The sequence below is a fragment of the Hirundo rustica genome, chromosome Z (assembly GCF_015227805.2).
Source record: "Hirundo rustica isolate bHirRus1 chromosome Z, bHirRus1.pri.v3, whole genome shotgun sequence".
NCBI lineage: Eukaryota > Metazoa > Chordata > Aves > Passeriformes > Hirundinidae > Hirundo > Hirundo rustica.
This window is the reverse complement of record NC_053488.1, coordinates 35,772,789-35,796,250: the sequence shown is the minus strand read 5'-3', so window position 1 is coordinate 35,796,250 and position 23,462 is coordinate 35,772,789. Positions and strand designations below refer to the sequence as shown.

At 39.0% G+C, this 23,462-nt stretch overlaps 1 protein-coding gene and 1 long non-coding RNA gene across 3 annotated transcripts in view; one reads left to right on the top strand and one right to left on the bottom strand.

Annotated features, from left to right (window-relative positions):
* VPS13A (vacuolar protein sorting 13 homolog A) overlaps window positions 1-11,065 on the bottom strand; it is a 105,280-nt gene extending 94,215 nt beyond the window's left edge. The window contains exons 1-5 of one of the 2 annotated variants that reach the window (XM_040091293.2): window positions 10,922-11,065; window positions 2,528-2,571; window positions 1,984-2,026; window positions 1,010-1,105; window positions 625-726 (exon numbers count right to left, since the gene is read on the bottom strand). In XM_040091293.2, coding sequence (XP_039947227.1) covers window positions 625-726; window positions 1,010-1,105; window positions 1,984-2,026; window positions 2,528-2,571; window positions 10,922-11,021 — 385 coding nt within the window. In that variant the 5' untranslated portion in view covers window positions 11,022-11,065. The remainder of the gene's footprint in view (window positions 1-624; window positions 727-1,009; window positions 1,106-1,983; window positions 2,027-2,527; window positions 2,572-10,921) is intronic. The other variant, XM_040091294.2, reaches the window with a different exon arrangement.
* Window positions 11,066-11,152: 87 nt separating this feature from the next.
* LOC120765418 (uncharacterized) overlaps window positions 11,153-23,462 on the top strand; it is a 32,793-nt gene continuing 20,483 nt past the window's right edge. The window contains exons 1-3 of the long non-coding RNA XR_005704419.1: window positions 11,153-11,288; window positions 15,298-15,393; window positions 18,660-18,776. This is a non-coding gene — a long non-coding RNA (uncharacterized LOC120765418). The remainder of the gene's footprint in view (window positions 11,289-15,297; window positions 15,394-18,659; window positions 18,777-23,462) is intronic.

Below are 23,462 nucleotides of genomic sequence, written 5' to 3'. Positions count from 1 at the left end.
TATTTTTTAAAATTTGATATACAATAACATGATAAATTTAGCATGATAAGTGTTTGAATTTTCTATTACATTGTACTCCAGTTGTATAAAAACATGTTTGCTCTGTACAACATTTATGTTCTCAGACTAGGAGGTTTCCTAGCTTTACCACCTGCCAAGTGAAGAATCAGGTAGCTCAAAAGCATGACCAGCACCCACTGATACTCAAGATGAGCAAAACATATTTCTTGGAAGTACCAGAAGATGAATTTAAAGATAAGAATTCTCATGTATCAAAGAACAGACTGAAGCAAACCTTTAAAGAGCTGTATTGGTAAAAATGCTTTGTAAACAAACTGTTTCTTATGAAAAGAAGACAGAAAATGTCAGGCAACATATGATACAAAAAGCAATATTTCAAAAGCCCGGTTTATGTCAGATCACATCAGTGCTCAAATCTTTATGTTTTCAGAAAGCTGGTTTTGCAATACTGATGGAAATTATATCTAAAAACCCCATTACTAATAGGTTTTTAAGTAACAAGGGAAAAACAAGAATCTAGAACACTTTGACAAAGTCTGCATCTTTCTGGATTAAAGTAAAGAAAGAAGCAGCAGCACTTTCATTAGCTTTTACCACTCTTACCTTGGTCAGCTATCTTCTGCTTTGCTTCTTCTATTCTCTGCAATTCCCTTTGTCTTGCTTCCAAGAACTGCCTGGCTTCTTTCTCAGCATCATATTTTATGCCTAAGCACATAATGTAAAATAATATAATACCAAAAAACTTCACCTATTTTTTTAAAGAGACTGTTTCAAAAGCTGTAATTTTTACATTTTTCTAACAGTTACATAATAGCAAAAAAATCAGATAATGAAATGTAAATTACTGAAATACTTCCACACCATTATTTAACTGTAATTGCTAAAAGCATCTATTAGGAATAAAGCTCATTAAAACAGTTTCAACCCATTCCAGATAATTCTGAAATCCCACCAACCTACAATCACTCCTTCCTATTCATTAACTTACTGGCTGTGGGCACAATAAGCAAATAAACTCCATCAAGTACTGCCTCAACAGGCTGAGTATAAAGGTTTTGCCATGGAATCTGTAGGTTAAGTTGACCTACAAACACAAAAGAAACAGTTTGAAGTATACTGTTAAATAGTTGACTGGAAAAGAAATGCAAATAGAATTGATATTAAACACAAAATTTCTTAACAATTATTATACTGGACAGAAAATACCCCAGTGCACCTGAGGCAAAAGATGCCTCAGTTGGGTTGTACAATACACAAACAACATAAGAAGTTTTTCCACTAGCATAACTATGAAGTCTACAGTCTTTCCTTATTCCTTTGAATTACATTCCTTCTTCTTAGTGGTGATGTCTCCCTCCTCGAAAATCCTCCGTAGCGTTCTCAGAAACAAGCACACAGACAGCACACATCATCAGTCAGCCAAATATGAGGTTTTGTGAACACAGGGGTCATGAGATTACAGTGACTCTCCTTCTTCACCCAAGTGCAACAGTTACAGAAAATACATTATCCCAGGGTTGATTTAAAGGAAGCATAATGGCTTTAAATTTAGTTTGCTTTAGGAAACCACTGTTACAGGACCATCAACCTGCAATGAGAATTTTTTTTAGTTTAGCAAAAACAAGGAAGAAAGGAGATGAAAAGGCAAGTGAAAGGTAAAAATCAATTGTGGAGTCTTGTTAAGACAAGGAATGAAATCTAGTCCTGCCCAATTGTTCATTTTTGCAGTGTTGGGCTAGTCTCTCATTAATATTGAGGTGATTAAACTCAATAAAAAAGACTCCAGTATACTTTATCAAAAGGAGCTTCTTCAAAAAGTTTCTTTCAGAAGAGACAAACTTTAGAGTATACAAATCAATGAAAATGTGGAAATTACTTGCTTAGGATGCCTAAAGTCACTTGCATGGAAAGACAGTATGTTTATAAACTCCTGCATGTGTACAAGATAAAAATGCAACTTACTAATATGTCCAGCTTTAACTTTAAATGGCACATCCAAATGACTCTGAAAGAAAGAGGTTTAGAAAATTTAAGCTCAATTCAGCAACTTGTGAAATGTTCCAATGCAGGAAAAGGTGTCATGATAACCTTAACAAACTTACCTGTCAACCACAGTAAAAAAAAAAAAAAATCAGTATAATGGACAAGCAAGCATTTGGTTACCAATTTAGACTGCTCTGCCATGTTAAGATATATACTTCCCAAAAACAAAATCCCAGCTTTGTGAGCTATAGGGGAAAAAAAGGCCTTCCAGTATTGCTTTTGACCTAAGCACATTCTTTTAGCAATTGCTGAGAGTCCTCTTAGGGGAAAAAGAAAATGCATACACTTTGCCCTTCAAATTTAATCTCAAATTAATCAGATAATCTATATAGGTGCAGAGAAAGTAAATCAGTAAGCTTCCACTTAAAGTGTATGGTAATAAGGACTAAAAAATGCACGTTAAACCCAAAACATAGCTTGGAAATTACTTTTGCAAGTATTATTGTTATTTTCACTAGCTTACCAGAGCATTTTCTTTTATTTCCAGATTCTTCAGTGCCACAGCTCCTAAAAGACAAGAAGCCAACAGTAAAACTGGAATAAGCAAAGTACACACTGCAAGTCACGAAGTCGGGATCAGTGGGTTACAAAAGCCTAGAAGATAAGGGGCCTAATGTATATGTCTCAAACACCAATGCAGGATAGCAGTGGAGTCAACTAAGATTTGTTGGTAAGAACATGCCACGAAAAAGAAAGGGATGTGGCAAGAAAAGAGGGCCATACAGACATAAGCCAGAACTCTTCTTGGACAAAAGTTTATGTTCTGGCTACTGAAGTAGAGCATAAGCAAAGGAATGAGGTCAAGAAGCAGGCATGGACTGTCAACCTAAGGTCAATCCAGTATGGAGGCATCAAGACTTACAGAGGCCCCTAAAGCTCTGTGACCGATTTCCAGAAAGGTCTAGAAGAATGAACTGCAGATGAAAACTCATGTGCATAGTAAACAAGCAAATTATCTCCATGGCACAGAAACCTTAACTGTATAAAGGCACCCACATCACACCTGGGCACATACGTGCCCCAGGATCCTGGACACTCCATCAGCTGCACAGACACTGGAGTCAGGACTGCCAACCTTTCTTCCTTCCTTTCTTTGTGTCTCTCTCTCTTCTCTTTCACCCATCCCTTATCCAAGATTTACCACCATGAGTTTATATTAAAAGGGCCTAATTTACACCATTCCACACGGTGCGTATAATTTAATAATAAAACTTTTAAAGTTTATACAGACATGCTGACTTTTGCTGTTCCTTTTTGACCACAGGTACCGACAAATTTTGGGCGCTCCCTTCCCCTTCACAGTGGGACACCTCAGTGGTCCATGACCTACAGTTCCCAAAACTTTTACTGTGGAAGAGATCCACAGCCTACACATCATATATCCAGGAAAGATGATTAAGACCATGAAAGATGATTAATCATTCTACAAAATAATATCTGAGTTTGTCTCATGGAGCTCTCATGTCCATGAAAAATAACCTAAAATTACTTAAAGTAAAAATGCTGGAAATCCCTGTCTCAATTTTGTTAGGACCCATTTTGAAATAAAAAAGTTGCTTCTTTTCCCCTCAACCATCTGTTTCCTATGCTTGTAGAAATCTAGCAACAGTAAATGTGAGTGAATTTTTAGCCCTCAAAAGGTCTTATTCTTGCCAGTTTTATTTAAAGGCTTACAAAAATTCACAGGAAGCATTTCAATAATCTATTTTTTAAGGAGAGAATTTCACTATACTGTGAACAAGAAAATTTGAATTTCAAGATCAGTTTTCCAATATACTTCACATCAAACACTTGCTATAACAAAAGGAATACTGGGACTAGAAAACTCATAACTTAAAAATGCACATAGTCCAAAGCAATGTCTTCTGCAAAATCTAGAAGAAGGGAGCTTCTGTAACGGTTACTTTCAAATTAGTTGTATAGCATTAACACATGCACCTGGAACAGACACCTGATACAGCTAAGCAGAGGCATAAATGAGATTCCAGAAAGCACAAGCAGATTACAGGCCTGGAAAGGAATACAACTTGAGGTTGCAAATGAAGATTTAATTGAACCAAAAATGCTTTTCTTTCAAGATGCATGTTAGAAAGAGCAAAATGTATGGGGAAATGGGAGCTCAAATTTCAAGAATATTCTTGCAGTTATATAGTGCTAATGGCAATAAACAACCGTTCAAAGTACCACCAATCTTGGGAAACTGGACCCAAATCTCAAAAGTGCGCACATCCGAAGAGCTGGCTCAAGTTGTTGTACTGACATGGAAGAGCTGATCAGGTAAACCAATCCATCCATCTCATAGCACTCACAAAATACTGTGAAGTTTTTAATTTTTTAATTTATTGATTGCAGCAATTTATAATCACTTTTAGTAGAAGTCTGTACATCTGACATGTGCTAACATCAGCTCCTCCAGAGGAATCCTACATGCAGAAGGATGTGTTTTGATAGCTGATGACACTGCTGTTAAGCCTTAAAACACATGTTGCCAGGAACAACAGAAAGGGGGGGAAAAAAAAGGCATTCCCAAAAGTAATCAATAACTTCTCTAAGAACTAGAACTATATGGTCTTCGTAGGCAATAACAAGGTAATAATTTTAAACCCAATTGGTTCGATTCCATTCTAAATTTCTTCCCTGATAAAGCTTACTCTGCAGAGACCATTTTAACACTAAAACACTCCCTTTTGCTTCTTCAAGAAGATATCAGTAATTGTAACTGTATTGATGGCAAGTAATTCTAATGGCATCCAGAACAAAGGTTCAAGTTCCTAACCAAGTGACCAGGCATGAGGTGCAATTTCTGCAGGTCAGCTGAGCCATGTTAAAAACATTCAAAAGGAAACTGTAAGACTACTTGACACATGAAGAAGTTTAACCGGGTTGAGTTTCTTCACTTTCACTGATGCCTATGTAAACATCCCCTCTCATTTATCAAGAGTCTGACACATGTCTCAGTTCCGCAGAGGCACAGTAATTCAAGCAACAATAATCTGGAAGCCCGAATGCTTCCAAAAACAAAGGACTGCAAAGTGAGTAAGGATTATCTTATGCATTTACAAACAATATTTTGTGATGGCAGAACTATTTCTCATTTTACCTGAGCACATCATAGTGGCAGACAATAAATACAGAATCAGTAATGCTTCAGACAGAAAGACTTTGAAATTTCTACATTAAATGCTGGGATTTGGAAGTGAGGTACATAATTCTCCACTGTTTTGACTTATGGTTTTACAATTTAAAAAAATCACTTATGATTTTACAATTAAAAAGTTCAGTGCTTTAGTTACAAATCACTAAAAGAAATACACATTAGTAGGACTCCAGGCATCTGAATTTTAGTATAAAATACTGAAACATGTTTACTAAAATACAAGTTTACTTACAAAAACCCTGATATGGTCTGATAACAGCAAATGATCATCAAAGTACACAAAAAGCTACTAAAGAGGCACTAGACTTTCTGTATTGGTGTAACATTTCTTTTTCCTATACTTGAGAGAGAGCCCAAGAGACTGACTAAACATTCTTTCAGTAAACAGGAAATATTTCCAAAGCCACCACACTTGCAAAGCTTGCAACCAGCTCTCAGGATTTGAAATGCAGTCATTGACCACACCAATATTCTCTTTCATTACCAAAGTTTAGTCTGTACACATGAAGCCATTTTCCTTGCAATGAAATGTAGATCTAAGTGCAACTACACTGAATCCTGACCTTTCTGTTGGGGATGAGAGGCAAAAAACCAAATGCTCCCACAAACAGAAGCAAGTTACACCCTACAACTAGGGACCAAACCCTAGTTAAAGGACATAACACAGCTAGTGAATTAGTCTTGGAGTACTGACAGTAGATTTTAATTGCAATAATCAGAAAATACATGAAGATTTAAATGTCAGTTTTGCTGATGGTTGGTTGGGGGTTTTTTTTGGTGTCCTCCTGTTGGGAGCAAATAGATGTTTTGATGTCAGAAATTCATCCAATGCATGATTAAAAATTACCAACTAAGCAACCGTAGAAACTGTATGTACAAGTAGTTGGGAGTTGTATAAATATCTAGGGTTGAACATGCAGACTACCAGCCAAAACAATAATAAAAGACAGAACTGTTATAAATATCTGTAGCAAAGTCTAGAATTTATTTACGCTACATTATAAAGGAAATTTTTAGTACTAATCTCTGGACAATGTGAATAATTCAACAAAATAAAACAGCTGTCAAAATTCTAGAATAAATAGTGTTATAGTTTTAATTTTAGATACTCAAAATAACTTCACGATTTTGAGTGCATGAACCAACATCTACTACCAAGGATTCAGCTTGCAAAAAGAGATCTAGTAAACTACTTCACCGAAGAGGCCTAACTGAAGTTTTGTCATAGTTGTAAATAGAAGATTAAGGAGGAGGAAGAAAATTAATCTACATGAAAATCCAATAGATTTTACCTAATTAGTCACTCTCTGCTGTCTTGTAAAAAAAGGGGTGGGGGAAGGAAAGAAGATGAGAGACAAAAGACTGGAAAATGCAAATTCCTTAGCTAGTATCTGATCCGTACCCAACACTCCTCTTCAAATATTTTAACAAAATTTCTTATTTTTTCCAACAGCATTGTCAGCTTGTGAACATATCTGATCACTTAACACAAACAGCTGCCTTTGCTAGTCATTTCCCACTTGTGTTTGTGCTGTTAATTATTTCTGTTTAAGCATACCCTCTCGAGACAAACTGTAAGCCTTTGAGGATCAGTGTCTGCCAAATAATTCATCTATTGACATCTGTTGTAAAATAGATCAAAGACAGCAAAAACTACTAGACATCATGTATCCCTCAAGTGAATTCAAATTACTATTACGTAAGGGGAGGGAAGGATGTTGCACCTGCTATACCTAGACAAGGCAAGGTACACAAAAGTAGTTGTCTTTCACTATAATAATAGTTCGAGCCCCCCCAAAAAAAGTTTGTGTGCCCACAAACATGCCTATTATCTGCCTATATCATCTTACCAACACAGCTGCCCCAAAAAGAGACACCAGCTATTCAAATAATAAGTTGTGTTAAGTAAGACATGCTTGAGACATTACCTAATAAGCAAGTATGCTAAGTCAACCGAGAATTACACTTCTTAAACAGCAGTACAGAGTGTCTGACTAAGATGCTGAAAAATTTATTTAGACACAGTCAAAAGAAAATAATAGCATCATGAACTCTAATAAAATTGTTTGGTCTCTCAACACTGGAAAACCTCACTGGCACTTCACTTCTTGTCAAAGATAACTGTATACATCTGACATTGCTGCAAGCATAGTTTCAGATATTTTAACTAGACCAGGTCTAGAGCATTCAAAAATATGTAACTCACCTAAATACTTATTTAACCTGTTTATCTAAGCCAAGTACTTGCACACTTATTAACACAGCTCATTGAAACCATCTCTCTTAGCAAACACCAAACAAAAAGACGATTAAAAAAATTGGTTGTTCCCAGCATCAGCCATCCAACAGATTTCTCTGATGGCCGCCTAACAGAGTAGTAGTCTTTTGCCTTGCTTCATATTAGGCATATTATTTGGTCCCATTACACTTTTTTCTGAGCCTTGGCTTTTCCAGTATTGGCTTTACACGTTCAAATTACCATTTTTTACCTGTGTAGGCTGAGCTACCTTCAACTTCCTACACTGCCTTTTATATTTCAGTTCTTACATTCAGTTCTTGCAACATTCTCAGCCATGAGTGTTTTCAGATACCACATCTTTTTTCAATATTGAGAGGGTCTACATTTTTACCCTTCAATCTGAGGTGTTTTTAACAAGAAAAAAAAAATCAAACCACGTCTGTAATTATTAATATGTTCATGTATTTTCTGGAGCAGCATCATCGTACAACTTCACTACACAGATTGAATACGGAATAGCTTTAATGCTGCACGATGAATTCTCTCATGTATCAGAACCAAGATTGATATTAAACATGCTCATTAAAAAGTCATTAATAACGCTCTCAATTTACATAAGTTGAAACTAGGAAAAATTCCGTTTTATACATATATCCAGTCTACAAACAAGTTACCTGCCTTCATTTAAACAGACTAGCTCTAAAATACCACAAGGCCACAATCTGACTGCTACAGCCTTTTAAAATAAACCACTTGGGGTTTTTTTAATCATTCAGAGGCAAAAAAAAAAGCTCTTTAAAATTTAAGACATTATATATACACATACATACATATATATATTAATATATCGCACTTGTGCAATACTCTAGCATCCAAAAAGCAGTGGTGATTTATTACAGGGGGGAACAAAAAACCTAAACATCTTTCCTTTTTTTTTTTTTTTTTTTCTTTTTTTTTTTTTTTTTAATTTATTTGATGGATTTAGGACTATTTCATTTCAATAGTACGTGATTTATGTAAAATTTAGCAATCTTATCAAGACACACAAAGACAAACACTGTATGAAAACATACAGCTGTAATGGAAATGCTTTCACAGCACATAAACAAGCACTAAAAACTATTAGGTTTACATGAAGTATGAAGGTAAACAGTACTTTTTTTTTAATATCTTAGTTATAGAATTTTAGTAATTAGCAAGCTAAAAAAGTTATCCATAGACTTTAGGTATATTTTGAGTGTAGGGATCTGCTAATCAATGATGCACTCCATACAAACTCCATATAAACATAAATATTAGTTATTACTAATAGTTGCTGCCTTTTAGATAGCAGAATGCAATTTCTAGGTCCTTTGAGATATCTGAAATGAAAGAAATATTTCAGATGCACAGACAATTAAACACAATTTAAGTCAAAAAAAAGCATCATGTGGTAGACCAGGAAAAAAAAAAAACTCCACATGTGATGCCTCACCAATGCTAAACAGCAGTTCTGACCCTCTTAGAGCAAGACATAGGTAGCTCCATATATCAGTATACACTAAAAACAAGTCAACAGGCTATACAGAGAAAAAATAATTTTATTCTAATACATAGGCATTAGAGAAGCAAGAAATTTAATTTAAATAAAAATATACTAAAACCTCAAAAATATGAGAGCTTCTTGAATATAAAATAATACTAAAGAAATCAGGTTCCACAGACATGGAAAAATAGGACAGCTGAATACCAAAACTTCAAAGCAAAACTGAGGGTTGTTTTTGTTTTTTTTTTTTGGGGGGGGTTTTTTTTTAGTTTTTGTTTGGGTTGGGTTTTTTTGGCCTTTTTTGAATGAGACAATGTGCATCTAATCTGCTACCAGTTGCTTCACAGAGACATAAGGTGCCATAACTAACCATCAGCAACCTAGAGAGGTGGAAAAAGAAGCTTTTACCTTTTTTGTAATGTATAAACATAGGCCAATACATTTAAAATGTTCCATATTTTTCATTAAATATTCTGTCTGCACTGTACAGAAAGAAAAAACTATGGTGTCTTCAGAACTTCAGTACACAAATCAAGCAATTAGTTTGACACAGTTTTGCTGAAAGGTGCAATTGGTCAAACCTTTCAAATAAGACTCACTTAATCAATAAGAGATATGTGATATTAAACCTTACTGGTACAGATCAAGGATTACTACATTGTCTTCAGCAGTTACATGTGCTGCTGCTGTGTTAAGATTCCTTATAGAGACTGAGCTTTACAAAGATGCTATAAATTACTAACTGAAGGAAAAGTACTGCAGAGATGAAACTAAATAAGGACATCGTCTCAGAAAACAAGCATGGAAACAAAAATGTCCATGATGCAAAAAGCTCCAAAAGAAGCTTACAAAATCTGGTTAATGGATATGAGCGCCTAGGAATGGAATTGGAGGTAGCAAATACCTCAAGGATATTTCACACCTACTGTATGAATGCACCTGTAAAAAAAACCCTGTACCTCTGTGTTTGCTTTTGCTGATGCTGCAGACACCTGCGATGCGCATTCGAAACTGAGCCAGCAGTGGTCACTGCACAGGCATCTGTTCATGGTCTGCGTTTGACAGACCTTTGTTGCTGTTTTCTTGTAGGTACCTTACTTAGGGGACCTCAGGATCGCACACTCAAATAGAACACTTTACTGCCTTCAGAACTGGCATGTTAATTTAATTCTACAGACCACTGCATACCTCGCCTAGCATAGCTGGGCACCCCCCCTGCAAACACCTAAGGCAGTATCTACTCCTGGCTCTTTAAGGCTAAAAATAACTAATATTCCAGACCTACAGATGACAGCGTCAAGAACAAATGGGATATGCCACTGCCTTCCGCGGAGAGGCCACTCACCTCCCTGAGCACTAAAACCCTGGCACGAAAAAGCCGTCAAAACCCTCGGCGTTTAGGCAGTTTATTTCCGGGCTGTGGAAAACGCCCGTAAACTAGTTCAGTTTCGGATTCCCAGAGCCAGGTCAGGCTTCCGCCCCCAAGCTGCCCGCACACCAATTCCCAAACTTTCCGCGAGATCTAGACACCACAGCCAGCCAAGGTCCGTCCCCAGCTAGGAGACAGAACGGGCGGCTCCACACGGAAACATAAAACAGGAGCGGCCGTTCGTGCGCCTCCAGCACTTCGCCCGGTTTCTCTTGCCCCCGTTCTGTAGTTCCTCCCGCTCCGCCGCCGCCGCCGCCGCCCCCCCGCTGCCGCAGCCGGCTGCTCCGCGGACACCGCCTCCCCAGCCCGCCCCCGCGGCTATTTTTAAGCGGCTGGGCAGGTGGAGCGGCGGCAGAGTTGGCGGGTGCGCAGGCGGCGCGGCCCGGCAGCGCCCACGGGACGGCTCCCCGGCCTCCTCCCTGGTGCAGGCGGCAGGGCGAGCCCGGCCGGGAGGGAAGGCGCACGAGGGCAGGTGGGCGGCTCCCCCGCGGCGCGCCAGGCCCGTACCTCCCCAGATGCCTAGCTTCAGCTGGGAGCTGTCCAGGTTCACCACGTAGTCGCCAAGGAAACGGTTCAGAACGTCCACGACCAGGGACTCAAACACCATCCTGTCCCCCGGCCGCCGGCGCCCGACAGCACCGCCGCCGCCCCGGCTCCTGCCGCGCCCCGCCGGTCCACCCCGCCCCGCGGCTCGAGGGGGCGGCCCAGCGCTGCCCCCGCCCCGCCCGCCCCTCCCGGCTGCGGGCGCGGCGAGGAAGGGGCGCGGCTTATGCGAGGCTACGGCAGCCGATAGCGGTTGCGGAGCTCCGTCTGCCTCGGGCCTTTCCTTCCCGGGGTCGCTTCGTCCGCACGCTGCCTGCCCGCTCCTGTAAAGGTACGAGTTATCACAGAATGGGTCAGGTTGGAAGGGACCACAAGGGGTCATCTGGTCCAATCTCCCTGCTCAAGCAGGGTCATCGCAGAGCAAATTCCCCAGGATTGCGGCCAGGTTGTTCTTGAATGTCGCCAGTGTGGGAGACTCAACAACCTCTCTGGGCATCCTCTTCCAGTGCTCTGTCGCTGCACACTAAAGAAGCTATTCCTCATGTTCAGGTGGAGCTTCCTGTACACCGGTTTCTGCCCATAGCCTCTTGTTCTGTTGTTCGGCACCACCGAGCCGAGCCTGAATCCACCTTCTTGACACCCTCCCTCAGATACCACGCACATTTATAAGGTCTCCTCTCAATCAGCTCTTTTCGAGGCTGAGCATGCCCAACTCCCTCAACCTTCCCTCGAAAGAGAGGTACTTCAATCCCGTGATCATATTTTTGCTCTCCACTGAACCCATTCGTTTGTCCAAGGGATTTATATGTGGCATAGCCGTAACAGTTTTTTGAGTACTTTTCTCTCCATGGCTAGGCAGTTGTAGAAATTACTGCATCCCTTGAGCTGTTCAAAAGTGGCTGAGCTATTACTGGCATACTTGCTAAAACAAATTGAATTGAATTTCTCTTTCCAAAGAGCTTAACTCCCGGCCTGTTTTCTGGCTTGGGTGTCAGCTGATTCACATGGTAATAACTGGGCTATATTTGCCCCGGATGTCTGCGCTGAGGACCCCTGCAGTCACAAGGTTTTTTTAAGGAAGCTTCCCGATTTGACTGTTCACAAGGCTCCCTGACAGTCATACTGCCGATGCCAGAGACTTGCACTGCTAGGACCAAAGGCCCTTCACAGCAGACAGCTTCAGTGAGTCACTGAAGTGAGACACTGGACTTCCTATGCACATCATGATCTCTCAGTGTTGCTGGACCTTTGTATTTAATATAAAAAATGAAACCATTTAGGGAAAGGGAATGAGAAAACTGCCAGATATTATATACCTTTTCAATCCTTTTTACAGAAATGAAAGAATACTGCCTACCACTTCTGGCCTTTCCATTCACTATGGGATTTATAAACCTGCTTACCACAACCTGCCACACCAGCAATGCCTTGCATCCACCCAGTATGCAGAATAAAATAATTTGGAAAGAAGTATCTTGATATAAACAAATATATTTTTGTTAGGGATGATGTTGTTCTGTATTAGCACAAGGAAGGGGAAAGAGTGATACTGAAGAATGATAACAGAAGATGAAAAACTCACTGTCTTATTGAGGTTTAGGTTCCTCTGAAGTTACTTTGTATTATTTGTAAATTGTAAAATTTTAAAAATTGTAATGTGTAAAATTGTAAAAAATTACAATCTCAGCATTTCCAGTTCTTGGGCTTAGCATCTTATTTCTATTGAAAAACAGCAGCAATCATTAAACAACAACAACAACAAAAACCACAACTACATGAGAAAGAAATTAATTGGACCAATAAAACCAAAATGTGATCAGCATCTTGTGCACACCAAATGTAACTGTGTAACTGTGTCCATGCACTAATACACATACATGAGAATATCTATGCAGTTGGCTTTCTATAAATTTCTTACACAAAGCCAAATGTATTTCTTATAAGCTATCTCTAGAGGAAACCGTGAACACAAGGCTTTACTTTGTGACTAATTACATATCTTCCTGTTTAGTTGTGGAAAAGCTAGGTGTTGAATCTACTCCTGTCCATTTACTATTCCAAAGCTGGGCTTTAGCACTATCTGTCTTCAGGATTATCTTCTACCAGTCAGTTTTTCAAACTGTAAGTCTTTAACTTTTCTTTGTAAGTCTACAGCTTCTTAGGATGTGGGTAAAATTTCTTTATCTTGTTCAAATATTCTGGAGCAGGTATTCTGAAGTCAGGGGGGCAGAAGGGTCCTAGGTCAAGTATGATGTCTTTTGATCAAAGTCATACAGCTTTTATTTTGTTATTGCAAAGAAAATCTTATGGTATGATAGATTTTTCGAATTCACAAAGTGTGGGTAAATCTTCCACAGCAATCAGCTGGGCTGGAAGCTCTCCACCTGAGAAAAACTGCTTACTGTTGGTGAACTGCTAGGCCTTGGGTAGGTGACCATGGACAAGCATGTGTTTCCTACTAATGACTCTTAGCTACTTAGAAATCCCTAACATTTGCAGACTCACCAAGGCACAGAGTTTCATCTTTTTCCCCTTCATTCCTCTTCATGTACCACAGCTCACTAGCACTAGCAAGAGCAGTGTAATTTCAAGCCCAGGCTGGATCAGCATCTAAGAAGTAAGGAACAGAGTGCATGAATGAGTGGACCATATGTGGGACATCCATCCAGTCTCATAAAGCATAAGTTTCTCCCTAGTGTTTCCACAAAATTTGGGAACTCTGTCTATATAAACAACACAATGATAGCCAACATGGCAATCAGAGCCACCTGGATAGCAGTTTTTCTACTTGAACTCTTCTGTGTGTTCCTGCAGTCTGCATTGAAATCAATTAGTAATCACTGTGTTTTTCCCATTTTTGTCACCAAAGCTTCTAAAGTGCTTGATGGCACTTCATACCTGTAACAAAGCTGTTTAACATGTGGCTGGATATTAGCAACCAAGTTTCTGAGTTCTTTGCTCATAGAATTTCTGCAGGCTGAGCCTGAAGGCCACAGACTTCTCTGTGAAAATTGACTTATTAAAGAAGTATGGGTATTGATCTGGTATCGATGCCCAACTGTGACGGACAAAAACTCTCTTAACAGTTTAAAGTTAGAAAGTGTATGTTTATCACAGCCGGGCAGCGTGCAGGATAGTTCCCTAATACACACTGCGAAATTCACAGGTAATTACAAAGCCTTTTATTTACAAAAGTGTTGAATACTCAAAATACAAATGCCTATTCATAATCCTATCACCTCCCATTCCCCGCTTCATGAGCTAATTGGCAAAAAAGGCTATTAAGCATGTGTAGTTGGTTTCCTAAAATGAGTCGGGGGTCTGTTTTGGGGAGGGGTCACCAAAAATGAGGAAGTAAGATTAGTCTTCCTCGTTGTGATCCTTCTACCTTTTCAATGCATTTGTGACAAATGAATCTGTGGTAGAACTTATAGTTTCCAGTGTTCAGTGGGTCCTTTAAGCAGGAAATCTGCAGCTATCTTATGTCCTATTTACCACATTTTGTTTTTCATTACAAGCACAGCTACACCAACATAAAGCTGACAAGCAATGAGTTACTAAATCCGGGATATCTTATCTAAGATCTGGCTTCTGTTAACTGTGAACAAACCTTACCTATCTACTTCAGCTAATTCAGACACTTATTATCTTAACTTTCAAAAAAAATCTTTAATTTTTCAAAATTAATGTCTCACAATGAGGGACTCCGTGTCAGTGTTCTGCTGCTGTCTGTATGAAGGCTGCTAAGACTTCTGCTGAGGTGTCTTAGGACCTTACAGTTCTGCCAGGATGGCAGGTCATCAAGTGTTGTCCTCTGCTTCAGGATAGTCACAAGCATCCTTCTCACCAAAAAATTGCAATTCAGGAAAGTAGATTTGCTTATTAATACATACATACATACATACATACTAACATACATACATAAATAAATAAACCAACCAACCAATCAACCAACCAACCAGAACAGAATCCAGTGTAAAAGATGTTTTTCCTTGGTCTTACTCTTCTCAAAATCTTCTAATTTCCAGTGTCTAATGAAGTTACATAACTTTAGCATAGTGCTATGATTCTATGCGTTTTCATGTTCATAAATATGAGTGTTCTTACTCTTGTTTCTTCCATGTTTCAGATAGTGCTTTCAAAATGGTTTTAATTCAAAGAAGCTCAAAGTACAGTGAATGGAGTAGGATGAACTGTGGACCCACTTAGTGTATCCCCAAAAATCCAAAAGCCTAATCATACAGGGCTTTCAAAATTTTGAACTATTTCTTGGAGAATTTTAGAACATAACTGCAGTAAAACCACACACTACAGGGGTGCCTTATTTCTAAATCTTTCAGAGACACCTGGTTTTGAATCTCCTTCAGAATCAGCTGAATCGTGGTGGAATGTTTGCTCTGCTTACACAAACTTCTCCTCAAGACAATGTGAAATATGTAAGTTGTACGATCCTTCAATTACAGCAATGTAGTTTCTGCTGAAACGCGTAGTAATCTTAGAAAGTCAGGCATACTGAGAATGAACTGCTTAAAGATTTTGAAACCCAAAGAAAAAACCAAATTTTTACCTGCTCATGCTATGCAATAAAAACTCCAAAGTCTTCTTATCAATAAAACATTTCAGCTAAATTTTAAAGCCAGTTTTTGCAGTTCAAGGAAAAAACTAGACAGTAAAAATAGAGAGTAAAAAGTAATTATCCTCCTGTCATCATCAAAGGACTGCATTCAGTGGTTTGGTAAAATAGAAACTTTAGAAATCCAATAGCCTTTTTAACACTAATACTGAGAAGACCCTGATCTTCAAGCTTTCTTCAAAATTGTAGTCTAATACGGCAGTAGACAAAACATGAATCCCTAGTAGATTTGGCATATTGGCAGATCTTCTAGTTGATTAAAAAATTTATGAAGTACTGTAGTTAATATTATGAATACTTTATTAATACTTCATTTAAATATATATGATTTACATCAGATATCTGGATTTGCATTTCATTTTAAATTTGGTAAATCAATCATAAGCACTGAAAAGCAATATGACTTAGAAAGAAAATCAGAATTGGAAATACTTTGTTGGCATGTGCAAAGTAATACACGTGTCTTACCATCTGGAAATAGCATTGAAGAATAAATTTAAATTTGACACTGAGTATATTTTGTTACATGTCCTTGCCTTGTTATTTACTCATCAAAGTATGTGTTAGGCAACACAAGGCATTACAAGTTAAGCCCTAGTTTCAATCAAAACAAATATACTGTCACAAATTATTGTTAATGGAAAAAATTTATCTTGATAAAGGGCATCATCTTCCCGTTGAGCAGATGGTTCTGCTTTATTTTCAACAGAGATATTAGGATGAAACCCATCAGTTGGTCCCAGAAGTTGCAATGGAGTTTTCCCTTACTTGTTCTCATACTTAACTCACTTTTATACTATTCCTTTACATTTTGATGGAGCTTGAGTGGCTATAGTCATACATTTTACTCAGTGAGAGGTGGCTGTACCTTGGCAGCAGATACCTCACTATAGCACCAGACATAACCTTGGGACAGGGACATGCGTCAGTCCAAGGAGAATGATTTCACCACAGTTACTGATTCAACAGTGGAACATGTTTCTTTATCTCACTTGGTTTTCAGCTGCTGTGCAGCTTATCAGCTAGAAAGTACCACCAAATTCCTCCCTCCTCTGCAAAGGTATCAGCAGAGCCTGGTCATGGTGTCCCACTCCACCCTTCCTTTAGTTCCCTGGGACTGTATTGTGTCTGGGAGGTCAGATATGCTGGCCACATTCCATCCAGGGAGTAGCAACTTATTTTCCCATGTGCTCTCCAAAACATTATCTTTTTACCCCATCATCTTCCCACACAAGCAATATTCATGGATTTTGCAGTTTATCTGTCCCTCTCAGAGTAGGCATATATCCATGGTTTACAAGTGATGGAAGGAGAGATGTTTTAGTTTGAGGGAATTATGTAGAATTGTTGTAAATTAAGAGCTTGCAAGAGGGGAGAAAAAAATCTGAATGGAGACTGAGACAATATGGAGAGGTCCTACAGATATACAGATGGATGGGATATACAGATGGGGTTTTTAAAAAAAAATGAATACAAAAAAAGCCATGCTGATGCACAATGCTAAACCTATGGATTATGGTTTCAGACAGAAAAAAACCTTTTGACACTTTTTAAATAATAGCAGTAAATTTTTTCATCGTTGGTTTAAAGGATTTACAGTTATGTACATATACACATACCTATACATATACCTATACCTATACATATAATGAAAAACAGTCCATCCAAAAAGTTCACAGATAAAGGATCCCTTTTTAATTTTATTCCATTTGAGAAATACTGTCTCCACCCTTAGTTCTTGCTCCACTGCTTTTCTAGGGCTTTCATTACTGAAGCCTATCAAAGCATATTTTACTCTTTTTAAGTATGCAGTTTCACTGAAGCCCAAGTGTTGGCATATAAACAACAACAACAACAAAAAGGAGCTGACAGCAAAAAGGGAATGAATGAAATGACTACTCAGTTTGAACACACATAGGACAACAATTGCTTCACTATTAAAGCCCTTGAAATGTTGAGACCTTTCATCCTTTGAATTGTTAGACCCATATCAAACCTATTCCTACTGTATTTCTCACAGGATTTTGAGAGCTCTATTCTAATCCTTACTTTTCTAGTGTAGATAAAATATGGGGAAAGAACAACTTTAAAGAGTTTCAAGTGAAAAAAAAAAGCAACATAGAAAAAAAGGCAGCAACTTTAGTGTTGGAATTTTAGAAATCAACTCACCTTAAAAGTGGCACTTCCCTGGACCTCACACATACTCTTAAGTTCCCAAACAGTCGAATTTTGCAGTAGCATTTGTTTTACTGTCTGTTTTTGGAAGAGCAGCATTAGTATCATCCCAAGTGATTATCTTATTAGCAAAGTAAACAGAGGTGTTGCTACTTATTCCAGTAGAAATGGCATCAGGACCCCAACAGGAAAACTCTGAGTACTAAAAATACAAGTAATCTGTGTTTGACATGACAAATTTGCACAAGAGAATGTGTAAATAAAATTATTCAGAGGATGCAGATACTACTATTGACAGAACTACCATATCCGTGGCATGCTACCTGATAGTTTGTGTGACACAGCCCTCTTTTTGACACAGCTATATGTTACTACCTTAGTTTTAAGAAATCAGTTCACAGAACGTGTTGGCCATCCTCATATTTTTATTTTTTTTAACACAGCTCTGTACGTTTCAACCCCAGTGTACATTCCTGCTGTGCTACATAGACAAATACCCACAACATCCTGGTTATCTGGCTCAACATGTGGAATTTTGCCTCTGTTCATACAAGATATGTAATTATTGAACACCTTATTTGTGTTTTAATTAAACATTAAGCGGTGGTCTTCAGTGAAGCCTGTACTTCTATACTGCAGACTCACTTCTGTTGTGCTACTGGACCTCAATCAGGTGATATCATTGTGCTAATGCTCAAGGTTTGTAGTAGCAGTAGTAGTCAAACAGCATGCTAATAGTCAAACAGTGTGCTAGATTTAATCTATAAGACTCTTGAGTCTGCTAAATGCATGTCTCAATGGGGGAAAATAGGAAGAGAGACAGGAGAGAAGGTAAGTGTGTGGTGTCAGATCTGAAGGTCAGCATATGGCTAAATATTTTTTCACCTGTTTCAGGTGACCAAACATCAAGGTTTAATCCCAGCTGGCAATTAAGCACCACCCACCTGCTCACTCGCTCCCCTGCAGCAGGATGAAGGAGAGAATTGCCAGTGAGCAAACTCATGAACTGAGGTAAAGAGGTTATTACAGCTTAATAGGTAAAGCACAAACCATGCACACAAGCAAAGCAAAACAAGACATTCGTTGATCACTACATGGACAGGCAGATGTTCAGCCACCTGCAGGAAGGCAGGGCTTCATCACATGTAATAACAGTGACATGGGGAAACAAATGATATCACTCTGAAAGTCTCCCCTTCTTCCTTCTTCTCCAACAGCATATGGACTGGAATATCCCTTTGGTCCGTTGGGTTCAGTTGTCCTGGCAGTGTCCTGTCCCAGCTCCTTGTGCATTCCCAGCCAACTCACTGGTGGGATGCTGTGAGGAGCAGAAAAGGTCTTGATAGCTGTGTAATCCCTGCTTGGCAGTAGCGAAAACATCCCTGAGTTAGCAGCAATGTTTCCACCACAAATCCAAAACATAATCCTACACTAGCTACTGTGAAGAAAATTATCTCAGCTAAAACCAGCACATCTAACCACAGATATGACTCTTTATCATGAAGTGTGCATTGCTGGGGCTGTTTTGCCGAAAAGAGAGAGAGAGTGGCAAAGCTTAAATGCTAGTGAGAAGTCTTAACCATAATGGAGACTCTGGATATTGAAGTTGGCATTTGGTTTTTTACTCACAAGATTGCAGGAGTCAAAGCAAATGAGGGATTTTGCTGGCTATATGAAGGACACTTGGACTGGGAGAGCTCTCCCCGTTAAGTGACGGAGGTGGCACCATCTGGTGGCTATACGCTGATTTCTATGTTGCTTTCAACACACATAATGTTGGATTGATGGGCTCAAGCATTTTATGATAGTTTATATCCAACAAATAGTTACAGTTAATAATTTTAAATTATTTATGTCCCTTTTTAAATGAGGCACACATGGAAAATGTGAATTCTCACAACACAAAGGTAGTTGCATTTGGAGTTGGCCTTGGATAGTTGCAGTGGAATTTGTGTTTGGAAAGCACTCTTGGCAGAGCAGCAATCATCTAGCATTGAATGGGTGTCATCTATATGGAATTAGATAAAGACTGTGTGATTTTCCCATATTGTCAATTTTTAGGTACCACATGTAAAAGAGAAGACAGAACTTATTGCAAAGACATTCTTGCATGTTTATCTATGTCTACAGGATAAATAACATAATGTAGATACTAAAAATAATTTCTAGAAGTCCTAAGGACTAATGCCGCATTTGTGCCCACTTTTGAAAAGTCATTGATACTGTAGTCCTTGGAGAGACCCTGAAGACAAGCTCTCGCAAAACAGTTCTTCAAAGTAACATCTGAATGTGAACCATGACTACCCCTGCTCAAAGGGGGTGTCAACTTAACCATCTCTGCTCAGTCCAGAGTGACTGGAGCTATCATTGCAATGCCTTGCTTTCTGGTCTTTCTGCACTTGGACAGTGCTTGGACTGCATGGCTCAAATGGCAAATCTAAACCCTGTAGTTCCTCTGTGTGAGCTTTTTCATAGAAAATGAGTGTATGGGCACTTGTACTTGTCCCATGGCCCTTCAGAGAGACCTCAACAAATTAGAGGGCTGGACAATCACCAGCTGTATGAAGTTCAACAAGGGAAAGGCCTGGATTCTGCACCTGGGATGGGGCAATCCTGGACATACAGAAGGACTGGGGAATGAGGCAGCTGCCCTGCAGAAAGGGACCTGAGGGTCCTGTTTGACAGAAAGTTGAACATGAGCCAGCAGTGCCCTGGCAGCCAGGAGGACCAGTCCTGTCCAGGGGTGCATCAGGCACAGCATCACCAGCAGGGCAAGGGAGGGGATTGTCCTGCTCTGCTCTGAGCTGGGGCAGCGTCACCTCAAGTCCTCTGTGCAGTTTTGGGCACTGCACTGTAAGAAGGTTTTAAACTATTAGAGAGCATCCAAAGAAGGACCACAAAAATGGAGAAAGACCTTGAGAAGCCGTGTGAGGAGTGGCTGAGGTCACTTGGGCTGTTCAGCCTGGAGAAGAGGAGACTGAGGACAGACCTCATTGCAGTCTGTAACTTCTCCAGGAGGGGAAGAGGGGGGCCAGACCCTGGTCTCTTCTCTCTGGTGATCAGTGACAGGATTCAAAGAAATGGCCTGAAGCGAATCAGGGGGTGGTTAGGTTATTAGAAAAAGGTTCTTCACCCAGCGGGTGCTTGAGCACTGGAACAGCTCCCCAGGGAGCAGCAACAAGCCTCCATGTGTCAAGGAGCATTTGTACAATGCTCTTGGGCACATGGTGTGATTCTTGGGGTGTCCTGCATAGAGCCAGGAGCTGGACTTGATGATCCTGATGGGTGCCTTCCAACCCAGTGTATTCTGTGATTCTGTGATTCTCTGATTCTGAATCAGCTGGCTTAGAACCTCTTTTCATAAAGTTGTCACCCAGGTTTTTTATGACTCTTCTGGCCCAGATCGTACTATCTGTGTTATGCTCCCAGTTGATTTCTGGCAACTTGAGATCCACAATAACAACAAGAACAGTTTACTTGGAAGTGTCCTTTAGTTCCTCAAAGAATTATTTGTCAGCATTATTGTCCTAGCTGAGAGGTCTGTAGCAGACTCCCACAACAGCCTCCACATAATTTGATAATCCCTTGATTCTTACCCAGTGTCTCTCAGCTGTGCCATTGCCAACTGTAAACTTCATACATTCTATTATTGTCATTACATAAAATGCTACCTCCCAGCATCTTCTGTCCTGCCTGTAACCATCCAATAGGAGACTCCTATCCCACCATAAAAGTGATTTATTGAAAATATTATTTTCAAACTGAAGAGGGTATGTTTGAAGTGGTCACCATGCTAAAGAAAATTACATGCTCATAAATTGTGGTATGTTACTGTGCATGCATTTTGAATTACCAGACCATTAACTTGGTTATACGTGCACATTAATTAATATGTTTTCCTAGAAATAAAGGTCCTAGTCCATTTGCAGGTCTATCTTATTTATAATTAGCTGGCAAGCCCTTGTGTCATTGTTTTGTACTCCCACGTCTTCTGATGTTTTGAACCTTGTCTCTCATTTCATGCCCCTGCTCAATTCTAGTTGATAGGGCTTTGGAAACTGCTTTAAAGTTCTTCAGATTTCACCTTCCACTTCTCCTAGTACGGCATTAAGGTTGACCTTCAGTGTCCAAAAGCATACTGTGCTTTGAGTGTCAAAAGAGCCTAAGCCCAAAATATGTTTTACTTTGTTTTGGTGGTTTTGTTGCTAAATCTAGTTTTTATACAAATTTATAATGTATACATACATTACAAATACATTAGAAAGACTATACATATGTATTATAAATGGCATTATATAGTAAAGCATATCTGTCACTGAAAACTTACCAAATGTACTATTTTCAACATCTATGCAATATAATTGCATTATCAATATTTTCCCCTAATGCCTTCTTTTTCGTTGTTGTCAGAACTTTGTGTATGTTTTTTGTAGAATTGAACCTGTGAGATATGAACATTTTTATGAAAGTGGAAAGTAGATTAGTGAAGTTTAATTTTGTGTTTGTACCAAAGAAGTATTTGGGTTTGGAGAGAAGTACATTTTGTGGATTTTTAGGAAACCAGAAGATGGCAGCAAGTGTTGATTAGAATTTTGTTCCACTGAACCTCTTCACACCTTCAGAGCAAATCAATAACCTTTGTAATGCAAACATTTGCTTTGAATTCGATGTGTAACACAAAAAAGCTAATTTACATTTGTATCTGTACCATTATTCTTGCACAGGGAAGTAAGAGGGCTAATCCATTTCAAACAGATTTATCCCTTTGAAAAGACTAATGCTGTGAGGGGCTGTCAGTGTTCATATGCCAAAGAAATAATGCAGTGATCTGCTGAACACTTAAATTCAAACTCACATGTATAGTTTTTCTCTTGGTACTGCCATCTCTGGAGCTTTTTGCAGCACATGTTTGCAAGAGAGATGCTGTTTCTGAATAGGCATATCAGTGGTTGAAATTATTAATGGTGATGACAGATAACCTCTTAATGTTCATTTCAGGATAGTTCAGAATTAGGGTAGTGCTTCCAGGGATCTTGGTGGGGGCACTTAAAACTGAGGTCTAATTATTCTCAGTGTATCAATGCCTGTTTTAGTTTAGCAGGATAGATTGGATTGAACCAGCAGATAGAGGTGCAGGAGATTTAATGTTTTCTTTCTGGATTTTGAATACTGTATATAGTGTTGGCTTATGGAAAGATAGAAGAAACACAAACTATACTCTCTGCACAATTTAATTAAAATATCCCACTTGGCCAGAGCAAGTAATTTGAATTATTTTAAATCTTTTCTGGAAATTACCTATTGGGCCACATATAAGGGCTAGCTTCAAGTAGATAGCTCAACAGATCTTGGTAAAGTTCAGGAGAGAAAAATGCTCCTGATTTAGTATAAATTACCATGAATCAGAGAGGAGCCAGGAGGAAAATGCTATGAATATCACACATCATTAAATAGTAGTCCTTTCATATAGGCATCCTTCAAAGTGTTTAAATGTAGTGAATTGCAGTGTAACTGTTTTGATGTAAGGTATAAGTATCATGAAAAGTAACCTGGAAGCCAGTTAGAGTTTGAAAAGCCTGCTGCATATCTTGTCTCATCTGTGCCTTCATAAGTATTAAGAATCTTAATCTATTTATTTTCTCCTCAGACAAACCATCCCATAACTTTGATTATGCTCACAGTCTTAATTTTGTTTTT